Consider the following 13,851-nt stretch of genomic DNA (forward strand, 5'->3'; position numbering starts at 1 on the left):
ATTCAGCACACTACTGGTAGTTTGTGTGTGTGTGTGTGTGTGTGTGTGTGTGTGTATAACTCATTCACTTTAAACAAAATAAGCAAATTTTCCTGAGCATTTGTATGTAAGTTCCTTTTTGTTTTTCTGCCTCATTGGTTAGAGCTTGAAATAATTACAGAATTAGTCATTTCCCTGCTTGGGTCCATGAAATTTCTGTCTAGGAAAATGGTGAGTATTTAGCTAATTGTGGCTGGAAGAGTGGAAAGAAGTAATGTGAAATAATACATTGGCTCTTTACTTCATTAGTCTTGGATATCTGAGCTATTTGTCTGCATTTTTTTGCTTTTTCCAACAAGTATAAAGGTAGTTGCAACCTTGGCTCTTACTTAGTATTCCTGAACACATTCTTCTGTTTTAAATTTCATCATGTGCACTTTCTTTCATCATTATTTATCCTCAAGTGACTTGAATAATACTAACTTTGTTTTCTTTTAAATTTTTATTTATTTATTTTTTTGTTGAAGTTTACCTGATGTACAATGCTAACGTTAGTGTCAGGTATATAATATAGCGCTTTGACAATTCTGTATGTTATGCTGCACTCATCACTATACAGTGCTATTGCCACACCATTGACTATATTCCCTATGCTATACCTTTCATCCCTGTGATTTATTCATTCCGTGATTGGGTAGGGAATATGTAGAGGTTGATTTTTTTAAAATTATGTTTGAAATTCAGATGACCGTGTGAGTTTTTAACCACATGAATTTTAAGGTTACTTGTATTTAGTTTGGAGTTTTCTGATAAGAGCTATTTGATATGGACATTTGTATGTAATCTTTGGTGTGCTGATAAACAAAATGATGTATTTTCTTATCTATGAATTAGGTATATATGTGGTAGTATTCTGAAGTAAGTAGTAAAATTAAAATTTATATTTTGTGGCAGGTATCTCCTAATTTGATTAGGTATAATAAATTACAATTCAAAAGAGCATAATGACTGATATACACCATTTGCTGGGCTAAAAATATACAATAAAACATTTAAAATCTCAATACAGTTTTGTTTATGGGGAGTTTTTGGTGAGTTTGAAAGTTAAAGTAACTTTCCTAGTAAGGATAGATCTTTAGGCTTTTAAGAAAACTAACACATATATTCTTGCTTGGTGTTCTCGATAGCACTTCCGACACCAAATGTTTGGAGTTTTTTCATTCTAACAAAATCTCTGACAACAGCTGGGAGTCCAAGAATTCAGTTCAATTCTGAAGGTAACTCCTGGGGTTAGTGCAAAGCCTCACAGGTTATTGGCTTAGTCCCGTAAGACTGTCTCCACTTCGTAGGCCTGTCACAAGTCCCAGGAGTTCCCTGTGCTTCTCACTGACTAGCTGTTAATTCAGGAGTTCCCTTGACCATTTTCTCAGATTTGGTAATTTGCTAGAATGACTTGCAGAACTCAGGAAAATACTTAGATTTACTGGTTTATTGTAAAGGATACAGCTCAGGACTGGCCAGGTGGAAAACATGCATAGGACAACCTAAGTTGGTGGGGCGGGAGAGGGAGAAGAGAAGATGTGGCGCTTCCATTTGGTCTGTGGGCATGTCACCCTCCCAGTACTTTAAGGTGTTCACTAACCCAGAAGCTCTTCAAATCTCAATGTTCAAGTGTTTTTATAACCTAATCTCTAGCTCACCTACCCTCCTAGGAAATCAGGATTTGGAGCTGAAAGTTACCACCCTCTAATCACATGGTGTTTGGTCTTTCTGGTGACCAGACCCCAACATGAAGCTTTTGGGGAGCCTCAACTTAAATCATTTCATTAGTACAAACTCCTGTGTGGTCAAAAGGGGCTTGTTATGAATAAGAAAAGAGACTCCTCTTAATCAGGAAATTCCAAGAATTTTAGGAGCTCTGTTCCAGGAACTAGGAAAAAGACCAAGCATGTATTTTGTATTATACCACAGTTCTTGTTATGCTTTAATATTAAATAAGGTTTTCTTTTGATTGTGCTATTATATTATTTACTAGGGAAAATTTAATAAAAGAATAGAAAGTAAGTTTCTTGTAGCAAAATTTTAAATTTATTGCTTTTTTTCTCTCATAGGTCACTGATGAATTATTGGAAAAAATTGCATCAAGAAGTCAGAATATAATTGAAATCAACATTTCTGATTGTCGCAGTATGTCAGATACTGGCGTATGTGTTCTAGCATTTAAGTGTCCTGGACTTCTTAGGTATACAGCCTACAGGTGTAAACAGCTTTCTGACACTTCTATTATTGCGGTTGCCTCTCACTGTCCTTTACTTCAGAAAGTTCATGTAGGCAACCAGGACAAACTTACTGATGAAGGACTCAAACAGGTAAATTTTAGCATCTATAAAATGATTCTACTCTGATTAACTCAAAATGTTTGCTTTAAAAGATTATTATGTTAAAAATAATGTGCAGAGACTAGAATAAGCCACCTTTTTTTTTGTACCCATAAATGTTTATTTTAGTGAACTAGAATGTCATGGTTATAATTGATAAGTTAACTTTGTTGTGTTTTGTAGTGAGTGCCTGAACTTCTGTGACAAGCCATTTATTTATTCTTTTGTTACTTAAATTTTATACCAAATTTTGCTTTAGGTACCAGTAGTGTGCAGTTTGGGTCAGCATGACATTTTAAAAATTAACTTTTAATTCCCCTTTTATGTTACTAGGTGATTCGCTTATGTGCTTTAAAATATATGTTTTAAGGCATAAATGATTTCCAAATTAAAGAGTATAAAATGAAGTAAAGGGTGGTAATTACCTATTTTTAGACCAAAAATTGTATTAAAAATACTGTTACTTGTGTTTTTTCTTTGATGCATTTCTTTTGGAAATGGCATTTAAGATTTCTTGTCTCAGAGTGGATTATTTATTCAGTGAATATTGAATGGATTCCATGTGCCAGGCCCTGCATTTGCGAATATTTAGTAATGTTCCCGCTATTTTAGTAGGCACTTACTGTATTTTAACATTTAACCCCTGAAATAACTTTGTGAAATAGTTTGTATTAAACTCATTTTGTGAAGGAAGAAATTAAGGCTTAGAGAGATTTAATTAACTTACCTAATGTTTAGCAAATGATGGAGTTGGGATTTAAAGCCTGGGTTCTTCAAAATCTCTTCCATTTTTCTACTATTCCACTCCAATAGACTAAAGATCTCCTTTGAAAGACCTTGAAAAAAGGGACCTGCTCTATTGAGGGCAGAGGCCATGCACATTTGCCATTCTACTTACCGTTCCTTTGGCAAACATTTTTGGAAGAAAGAATTAATAATTTCATTCAAGAACTTTGTCAGGATTAATGTTTAAATTCAGAATTGGGGTGCTGTTCTTACTTTTCCCAATAAAAGCAGAGTATCAGTAAAGGCCTAGATTTAAATCTGATCTGAGATGAACTTAGAAATAAATTGAAAAGCCCTTAATTTAAACACTACATATGAATTAACTGAAAGCTTGGTATTAGATGAAATTTGAGAATATTCTGTCCTAAATAGTACTGGGTGTGTCAGTCTAATTTATATATTAGAATGCTAAAATGTATATGGAAGTCTGCTTTGTCTGCAAAGGGAAATTGGGCAATAACAGTGTTACTTGGTTTAATATTTGTCCTGATCCATTTCTGTTATATATAGGATTACTCACTAGCAGCATGGAGTTTTTTTTTTTTTTTTTAAAGATTTTATTTATTTATTGGAAAGAGAGAGCATGGGCATGAGCAGTGGGGAGGGGCAGAGGGAGAGGGAGAAGCAGATTCCCCACTGAGCAGGGAGCTCAACGCAGGGCTTGATCCCAGAACCCTGAGATAATGACCTGAGCCGAAGGCAGACACTGAACCGACTGAGCCACCCAAGTGCCCTGCAATATGGAGTTCTTAAATGTATTAGAACAAAATTATCTTTAATGGGGAAATTATAAATTTTATTGACATGGTATGACTTTTTTGTGATATAAATGTCCCAGCAAATTATACTTCTCAATGAAACATTTTTAAAGTTGTATTTATGAAGAAATGGACTAAATTTGTTGTATATTTAAATATGATATAATATGAATAGGTACCAGTTGAGCAGACCATTGAGGGTGTTCCTATAAGAATAAGATCCATAGTTATGGTTGAAATAGAGGGAAAATAAGAAGTCCTTTAAGGAGCTAGACTTAAATATACCAGTCAAGTATCATTAATTTATCTATCTTTACAAATTTGAGATTAGTTACATTAACTCTTCCCTAGAATGTAAGGTATTTTGAAACCTTAATTTATGATAAATTAGATGTTTAATTCAGATTTTTATGGTTTCTGAATTATAGTTATAGGTGAGGTAATAATCCAGGTAAAAGTGTTAAAAAAATCTAAATCTTTTTCATCCGTAAGTAACTTTCTTAAGTAATTAAATTACGTTAACTAACTACAAAGGAACCTCATTTCAGTATACTTTCTTACATATACTTTCCTATATATAATACTTTCCTATGCTCAATGTACTGTAGCAGGGTGTGTCTTATTTTAGCTTCTTTTTTTCTGATGGAATAGTGTTGTGGTTTAGTAGAAAGAGAATGGCTTTCATATATACATAAAGTAGAATAAAAGTTTTGTGAAGCAATAATGCTATGGCATTATGTACAGCACACATTAATGTTTTCTGTTCTGTACTATTATGTTATATAAATGTTGGCCTTGACCCACCTACTCAGTAAATTTATTTCATGTCCCATTGGTGTTTGATGAGGTGTGCTATGGAGTATGCTATAGTTTTAGTGAACAAACAATTTAGAAATATTATATAAAGTTTCACAAGACCTAGAATGGAACTGTTCATGATTGATGGATTTTCCTTGGATTTTTTTTTTCCTTTTTCTCTTTCAAATATAGTATTTGATTGAGTGGTTGATCCCTGCAGTTAAAGTTGTAGGGTTTTGGGGTTTTTACCCTCTCTTCTGTTAGTAAAAATTGACAAATGTTTTAGAGTGGTATACATGTATTTATGATAACGTCTTTATATTTTTTTCATAACAGCTATAATTTTAATTGACTTTAGCAAATACATGAATGTATTTTTGAGTTCTATGTGTTTATAAAAGTAGTTACATAGTAAGTATTTCAATTTGGAGTTCTGATGGATCTAAATTTTAGTATTTTAAGTATTGCATTCTACTTAACAACATTTCTTAAACTTAGGTGAAATACTGCCTTGAAATCGTGGTATTTTTATTTCCATAAAAATAACTCCCAAGTAATTTTACCAATGGAATATAATTTCTGTTATGTACATCTTTTAAAACTACAATAACATTTTTGGAGGGGAGAAGCATTAAGAATAATAAGCTCTTTGAGTTTTTCTAGTATTTCATTGCCATCTAACACTTGCCAGTAAACAAGAGATAGTGATAGCCATAGTATTCAAAGAAATCTCAGAATTTGTACCCATTAAGTTAATCTTTTATGTGACTGCTTGTATTTGATTTTAGCCAATTAATACAATTCATGAATTTCTTTTTTTTTTTTTTAATATTTTATTTATTTATTTGACAGAGATCACAAGTAGGCAGAGAGGCAGGCAGAGAGAGAGGAAGGGGAGCAGGCTTCCCACTGAGCAGAGAGCCTGATGTGGGGCTCGATCCCAGGACCCTGGGATCATGACCTGAGCCGAAGGCAGAGGCTTTAACCCACTGAGCCACCCAGGCGCCCCCAATTCATGAATTTCTATAGAAATTTGGAAATATTCACTAGAGGTATCTCCTCAGATTAAAATGGTATCCAATTAATAAATGTAGCATTAGTAAATTTCAGTCTTGCTTTATAATGAGTTTTTAGGTCTTTAAGTATAAATATTTAGAGTGACATCTGCAAAGTAAAAGAGTAGGCAGTTCCAAAATCTTACTACTCAACAGAAACAAAAAAACAAGCAGAGACTGTTAGAACCAACTTTGCCAGAACTCTGGAAAAACATCTGTGCTTTTGAGCAACCAAGTGAATGTTGAACCAAGGAAAAGGCAGTTAAAAAATGGTAGGAAAGCTTTGTGGCATTTTTACTTGTTTGTGTCCCCTACCCTCTCCAGCTTGTCAACAGTCATGAAGATAGCAGCCTGGTTCCAGAGGGAGCAAAGCAGAGTTTATTAAAAAATTATCATCCTTACCTATTCTAACCTGACTGGGAGCTTCTTGAAGGATTGATGAAAGGTCCTTCCATCTGTTTCACCTAACTGAGGCTAGAGAAGCAGTGGGCATTGATTGAAGCACTGTAAGGCAAATGGAAACCTGCAGATGCTTAGGGCAAAAGATTATGCCTAGTCATACCTTAGACCTGAGGAGAAAAGTCAGGTAGAGAATTCCTTTGGGAAATTGGAACAGTCAAAGTGCCAGGGTATACAGGGGAATTTAGAAAGCCATGTGCATGCCCAGGGCAGGACTCACGCTCAGGAAGTACCTTGAGGAACCCTTAAACTCTCCCCGGCTCATGTCTAGGCTTGTTGCAGGAAGTGAAGGCCAAGGCAGAGTTGTAAATGGCATGCCTAAGTATTAAAGGAATACTCCAGCACAAAACCAGTCTGTAAAGACTAGGAGAAATGTTTGTTTTTGTTTCATTTCATTTCATTTTGTTTTGTTTTGTTTTTAAGTTCTTTGTGTTCAAGAAAATATCAGTCAAAACACTGGCTGAACACAAGCTAGACCTTTAATAATTATAGAAGTTACGACGTTAAAATATAATATCTGAATGTCCAGGTTTCAAAAACAACAAAAACCACAAGGTTATGCAAAGAAACAGGAAAGAATGGCTCACTCAAAGAAAAAAAAATGATAGAAACAATTGTTGAGGAAGTCCAGACATTAGCAAGTATTTTAGATCAGTTATTACAAACATGCTCCAAGAGTTAAGGGAAAGCATAGACAAACAACTACAAGTTCTAGCAACTGAGACAAAGAATTCTAGGAAGTGATGTATGAAAAAATTGAGAATATCAACAAAGATTTAGCAATTATTGAAGGTAACTTAGTAGTAATTCTGAAGCTGGAAAGTATAATAACTGATATTAAAAAATATGCTAGAGGAATGCAACATTAAGTGAGGGCAGGCAGAAGAAAGAATCAGTGAACCTAGAGATAGGACAAAGTGACTTATTGTGTCTGAGAAGAGAAAGAAAAAAAGAGTAAAGAAAAGTGAATAGAGCCTAAAGGATCTGTGAGATAACATAAAGCAGAACATGATTTGTATTATGGTAGTCCCAGAAGGAGAAGGGAGAAAGGAAGAGGCAAGAAGAATATTTGGAGAAATAATGACCAAAATGTATAAAATTTGTTGAAAGATATGAATCTATATATCCAAGAAACTCAACGAGCTCCAAGTAGTTTAATTTCAAAGAGACCTACAATGAGACACATAATAGTTAATTGTCAAAAGCCAATGACAAATAGAAAATCTTGAAAGCAGCAACAAGAGTAGTGACTTCTAGCATACAAGGGGTCCTTGATAAGACTAACAATTGATTTCTCGTACAAAACCATGGGAACCAGAAAGCAATGGACTGATGTACTTAAAGTGCTGAGAGAAGAAATATCAACCAAGAATTCTATGTCTGGCAAAACTGTCCTTCAGTAGTGAAGGCAACAATAAGATAAATAGAAATTGAGGGAGAGGCACCTGCCTGGTTCAGTCAGTGGACATGTGATTCTCAATCTCGGTATTGTAGATTAAGGCCCCACACTGGGTGTAGAGGTTACTTAAAAAATTAAAAAAAATTTTTTTTAAAAATCGAGGGAATTCATTGTTAGTAGACCTGCCCTACAAGAAATGCTAAGAAGAGTCCTTCAGGCTGAATAAAAGGACACTAACTAGTAACTGAAAGCTGAATGAAGAAAAAAGAACATGATAACTACATAAGTAAATATAAAAGACAGTTTTACTTCATTTTTGGTTTGTAACTCCTTATTTTGTCTTATGTGATTAAAAAAGCAGATGTGTAGAATAAGAATTAAAAATTTATATTAATGAGCATATAATATGTAAAAATGTAATCTGATAACAATTTCAGTAGAAGGGGTAGAGACATACACCAACAGAATGTATACTGTTGAAACTATATTATTCAGATTATGCTATTATAAGCTTAAGATGTTAATTGCAGTCTCCATGGTAACCATTAAGAAAATAACTGAAATATGTGCAGGAAAGTAATGGGGAGAGAATAAAATGGTATACTGCATAAAATCTATAAAATACAAAAAATGTAGTGATGGAGGAATTGAGGAACAAAAAACATGGAAGACGTGCAGTAAACAAAAAAAAATTTTTTTAAAGATTTTATTTATTTATTTGACAGAGATATCATAAGTAGGCAGAGAGGCAAGCAGAGAGGGAGAAGAGGAAGCAGGCTCCCTGCCGAGCAGAGAGCCCGATGCAGGACTCGATCCCAGGACCCTGAGATCATGACCTGAGCTGAAGGCAGAGGCTTAACCCACTGAGCCACCCAGGCACCCCAACAAATATTTTTTTAATGGTAGAAATAAATCCCTATCAGTGGTTACTTTAAGTTAAGATTGTTAATTGGGGCACCTGGCTGGCTCAGTCGGTAAAGCATGTGACCCATTTTCTTTTTTAAAGTAGGCTCCCTGCTCAGTGTGGGCTTTGAACTTAACAACCCCTGAGATCAGGATTTGCATGCTCTACTGACTGAGCCAGCCAGGCACTCTCTGACTTTTTTAAAATTTTATATTTATTTATTTTTCTTTGTGACTCTTAAAAAAAAAAGTTTTATTTTTAACTAATCTGTACACTCAACATGGGGCTTGAACTCACAACCCTGAGATCAAGAGTCGCATGATCTTCCAAATGAGCCAGCTAGGCACCCCAAGCATGCAACTCTTGATCTCAAGGTCATGGGTTCAAGCCCCATAATGGGTGTGGAGTCTACTTTAAAAAAAAAGTTAAATAGATTAAACTCTAAAAGACAAAGATTGGCAGAATGAATAAAAAAAAATCAACCATGAATATAATGTCTATAAGAGTCTCATTTTATTTCATTTATTTTTAAAGATTTTTATTTATTTATTTGAGAGAGAGAGTGAGAGAGAGCATGAGAGGTGGGAAGGTGAGAGGGAGAAGCTGACTTTCCGCTGAGTGAGGACTTGATGCAGGGTTGGATTCCGGTACTTCCTATCATGACCTGAGATGAAGGCAGATAACTTAACGGACTGAGCCATGCAGGTGCCCCAGTAGTCTCATTTTTAGATACAGACAGAATGAGGTTGAAAGTAAAAGGGTGGAAAAGTCCATTCAAATGCTAAAAACCAAAGAGAATTAGAGTAGCTATATTGTCAGAAAAAAAATCAATTTTAAGTTAAAAGTTTTGCAGCTGACAGTGAAGCTCGCTATGTATTGATGCAACTTTTAATTCCTCAGGAAAATAGAACAATTCATATGTGCTTAACAGAGTATAATATATGAAGCAGAAATGGAAAGATTTGAAGGGAGTGATAGATAGTTCTCCATTAATAACTGGAGATTTTAATACTGCATTTCAGTGAAGAATAGAACCATCAGACTGAAGATCAACAAGGAAATACAGGACTTGAACAATGCTCTAAACCAATTATACGTAACAGACCTATGTAATACACTGTACAACAGAAAATATATAGTTTTCAAGGGCATGTGGAACATTTTCAAGATTAGACCATATTTGGACCACAAAAGAAGTAGTAAGTTCAAAAAGATTAAAATCATGCAAGTGTGGGATGCCTGGGTGGCTCAGCGGGTTGAGGCCTCTGCCTTCGGCTCGGGTCATGATCTCGGGGTCCTAGGATCGAGCCTCGCGTCGGGCTCTCTGCTCGGCAGGGAGCCTGCTTCCTGCTCTCTCTGTCTCTGCCTGCGTCTCTGCCTACATGTGATCTCTGTCAAATAAATAAATAAATAAAATCTTTAAAAAAAAAAAAGATTGTGAAGGTGAAAGCATTTAAAAAAATCATGCAAGTGTCTTTTGTGATCACAATGAAACAAATCTAGAAATCAGTCATAAAAGGAGAACTCAAAAACATGTAAATGTATGGAAATTAAACAAAACACTCTTACATGATCAGTGGGTCATAGAGGAAATCATAAGAGAAATTGGAAAATACCTTGAAGTGAATGAAAATTAGGATGCAATATACCAAAAGTTATGAGATGGAACAAAAGCAGTGCTCAGAGGGAAATTCATGGTTGTGAAAGCTTACATTACAAAGGAAGAAAAATCTAAAGTAACCAAAAAAACAAAGGAAGAAAAATCTGAAATTAGTAATCTAAATGTATACCTGAAGGAACTTGAAAAAGAAGAGCAAACTAAACTCAAAGTTAGCAGAGGGAAGGCAGTAATGATCAGAACAGCAATAAATGAAATGGAAAAAAGAACTGTAGAGAAAAACTAGTTTTTCTGAAAATATTAACAAAAATGACAAACTTAAGTAGTCTAAGAAAAAAAGAGGGAAGACTTAATTGACTAAAGTAGAAATTTAAGCATGAACATTACCACCAACTTCATAGAAATAAAAAGGATTCTGTAAGAAAATGATGAGCAATTATACACTAACAAACTGGAGAGCCTAAATAAAATGGGAATATTCCTAGAAATACACAAATTACAAAAACAAACTCAAGAAGACATAGAAAATCTGAATAGACTTACAACAAGTAAGGAGATTGAACCAGTAATACAAATGCTCCCAACAAAGAAAAGACAGAGACCAGATGGCTTCTCCGGTGGATTTGCTCAAACATGTAAAGAGTTAATATAATTCCTCCTTAAACTCTTCCAAAATGTTTAAGAGGCAGTAGTACTTCCTGACTCCTCTGAGGCCAGTATTACCCTGATTCTGAAGCCAGGCAGGGAACTATCAGAAAAGACAACTACAGACCAATATCCTTGATGAGTATAAATGCAAAAATTCTCAACAAAATAGCAAACAGAAGCCAGCAGTATATGAAAGTGATTTATTCCTTGATTGCAAGTGTGGCTCAGTATATAAAACTTGATTTATCTGATATACCACATTACTAGAATGGGGGAAGAAAAACATAATCATCTTAATTGGTATAGAAAATGCATTTGGTGATTCCAATACCTTTCCATGATAAAATCACTCAATAAGCAAGGAATAGAAAGATACTTCCTCAACATAATAAAGCCCATTTATAACAAAACTATGGTTAATACCATACTCAATGGTGAATTGAAAACTCATTGGTAATTGAAAACTTCCTCTAAGTTCAGGAACAAAACCAGGATGCCCACTTTTGCTATTTCTCTTTGATATTGTACTGGAAATTCCAGCCAGAGTAACTAGGCAAGAAAAAGAAATGAAAGGCTTTAAAATTGGAAAAGAAGAAGTCAGGCTATCTCAGTCTGCAGATGATATGGTTTTATACAGCAGCATACCTCAGAGATTTTGCAGGTTCCAGAGCACCACAGTAAAGTGAATATTGTAGTAAAGCAAGTCAAATGAATCTGATTTCCCAGTGCATATAAATGTTAAGCTTACACCAAATTGTAGTCTACTAAGTATGCAGTAGCATTATGTCTAAAACAATAATGTACATACACTGTAATTAAAAGCTACTTTATTGTTGAAGAGTGCTAGCTGTCATCTGAGCTTTCAGGGAGTCATAATCTTTTTGCTGGCGGAGGGTCTTGTCTCCATGTTGTTGGCACTGATCAGGGCGGTGGTTGCTTAAGTTTGGGGTGGCTGTGGCAGTTCCTTAAATAAGACTGTAGTGAAATTTGCTTCATCAGTTGCTTTTTCTTTCTTGAATGATTTCTCTGTAGTATGCAATGATGTTTGATAGCGTTTTACCCACAGCAGAACTTCTTTCAAAATTGAAGTCAGTCCTCTCAAACCCTGCTGCTACTTATCAACTAAGTTTATGTAATGTTCTAAATCCTTTTCTGGCATTTCAACAGGTTTCACAGCATCTTCATTAGGAGTAGATTCCATCTTATAAACTACTTTCTGGGCGCCTGAGTGGCTCAGTGGGTTAAGCCTCTGCCTTTGGCTCAGGTCATGATCCCAGGGTCCTGGGATCAAGGCCTGCATTGAGCTCTCTGCTCAGCAGGGAGTCTGCTTCCCCCACTCTGTCTCTGCCTGACTCTCCCTACTTGTGATCTCTCTCTCTCTTTCAAATAAATAAATAAAATCTCAAAAAAATAAAATTATAAAAGAAACTACTTTCTTTGCTTATCCATAAGAAGGAATCCTTTAGGGGCACCTGGGTGGCTCAGTGGGTTAAGCCTCTGCCTTCGGCTCAGGTCATGATCCCAGGGTTCTGGGATTGAGCCCCGTGTCGGGCTCTTTGCTCTGCAGGGAACCTGCTTCCCCCTCTCTCTCTATGCCTCCCTTTCTGACTACTTGTGATCTCTGTCAAATAAATAAATAAAATCTTAAAAAAAAAAAAGGAACCCTTTATCTGTTAATGTTTTATCATGAGATTGCAGCAATTCAGTCATATCTTCAGGCTCCATTTCTCATTCTAAAGAAAGTATAAGTGTATATCTTTATGACCTTGGATTTGGTCATAATTTCTTAAATATGACACCAAAAGCATAGGCAACAATGTAAGAAACATAAACTGGACTTGATTAAAATTAAAAACCTGTGTTTCAGTGAATATTCTGAAGAGAATGAACAGGGAACCCACAAAATGGAGAAAATATTTACAAATCGTGTATCTGAAAAAGGTTTAGTATCTAGAATATCTAAAGGACTATTACAGCTCAAGATCAACAAAACCCCTTCCAAGAACTCAATTGAAAAATGGGCAAAATACTTGAATATACTTTTATCCAAAGAAGAGATACAAATGGCTAAGAGTACCATGAAAACATGCTCAACATCATTAGCCATTAGAGAATTGCAAATAAAAACCACAGTGAGATGCCACTTTATACCTGCTCTGATATAAATAAGTCCAAACAAACCCAAAAAAAGAGAAAATAACAAAGTGTTGCTTTGGATTTGGAGGAATTAGAATTTTGTACATTGCTGATGGGAATGTAAAGTGGCGCACCTGGTGTGGAAAACATTTTGGTGGTTCCTCAAAAGATTCAACACAGAATTACCATATGACTTAACACTTCTACCCTAAATATATACCCCACGTAATTGAAAACAGTGACTGAAATAGGTACTTATTTATATTAATTTTCATAGCAACATTATTCAAAAAAGTCAAGGTGTGGAAACAACCCAAATGTCCATTAAGAGATGAATGAGTAAACAAAATATATATATGTGTAATGGAATATTCTTCAGCCATATAATGGAATGAAATGCTGATACAGGTTACCACATGAATGAACCTTGAAAACATGCAAAGTTAAATAGGCTAGACACAAAGAACAAACATAGTAGGATTCTACTTATATAAAATAATCTAAAATAGACAAATTAATAGAGATGTAACATAAATAGAGGTTTTCAGGGGTTGGGGGAATTAGGAAGTGGGGAGTTGTTGCTTAATGGGTAAAGAGTTTGGGTGATTTGGAAATAGATATGGGTGATGGTTGCATAACACTGTGAATGTAATTAATGTCATTGAATTAAATACCTAAATATGAGTAAAATAGCCGTTTTTATGTTCTATATATTTTACCACAAAGGAGAAAAAGGAATACCTGTTTTTAGGTTCCAGATTTGTATAAGATAAAGGAAAATGTGAATCTCATCTGTTCTGTCTATATATATCCGAGTGATGTTCAGTCAATTAGAGAATGAGCAGGTATTGAGCATCTACCATGTGTCAGGCACTGTTCATATATTCTTACTATATTTTCATATGTTTAATTCCTTTTTTTTAATTCACATCT

The 13,851-nt window shown here is 34.9% G+C and overlaps 1 protein-coding gene across 1 annotated transcript in view; it reads left to right on the plus strand.

The window, feature by feature from the left end:
* Positions 1-13,851, plus strand: part of FBXL17 (F-box and leucine rich repeat protein 17) — a gene marked incomplete at its 5' end in the record, with an annotated part of 499,405 nt that overhangs the window by 21,300 nt on the left and 464,254 nt on the right. Inside the window, one exon of the mRNA XM_080803904.1 lies at positions 2,091-2,348. Coding sequence (XP_080660030.1) covers positions 2,091-2,348 — 258 coding nt within the window. The remainder of the gene's footprint in view (positions 1-2,090; positions 2,349-13,851) is intronic.

The sequence above is a fragment of the Martes martes genome, assembly GCF_963455335.1.
Source record: "Martes martes genome assembly, chromosome: 5".
Taxonomy (NCBI): domain Eukaryota; kingdom Metazoa; phylum Chordata; class Mammalia; order Carnivora; family Mustelidae; genus Martes; species Martes martes.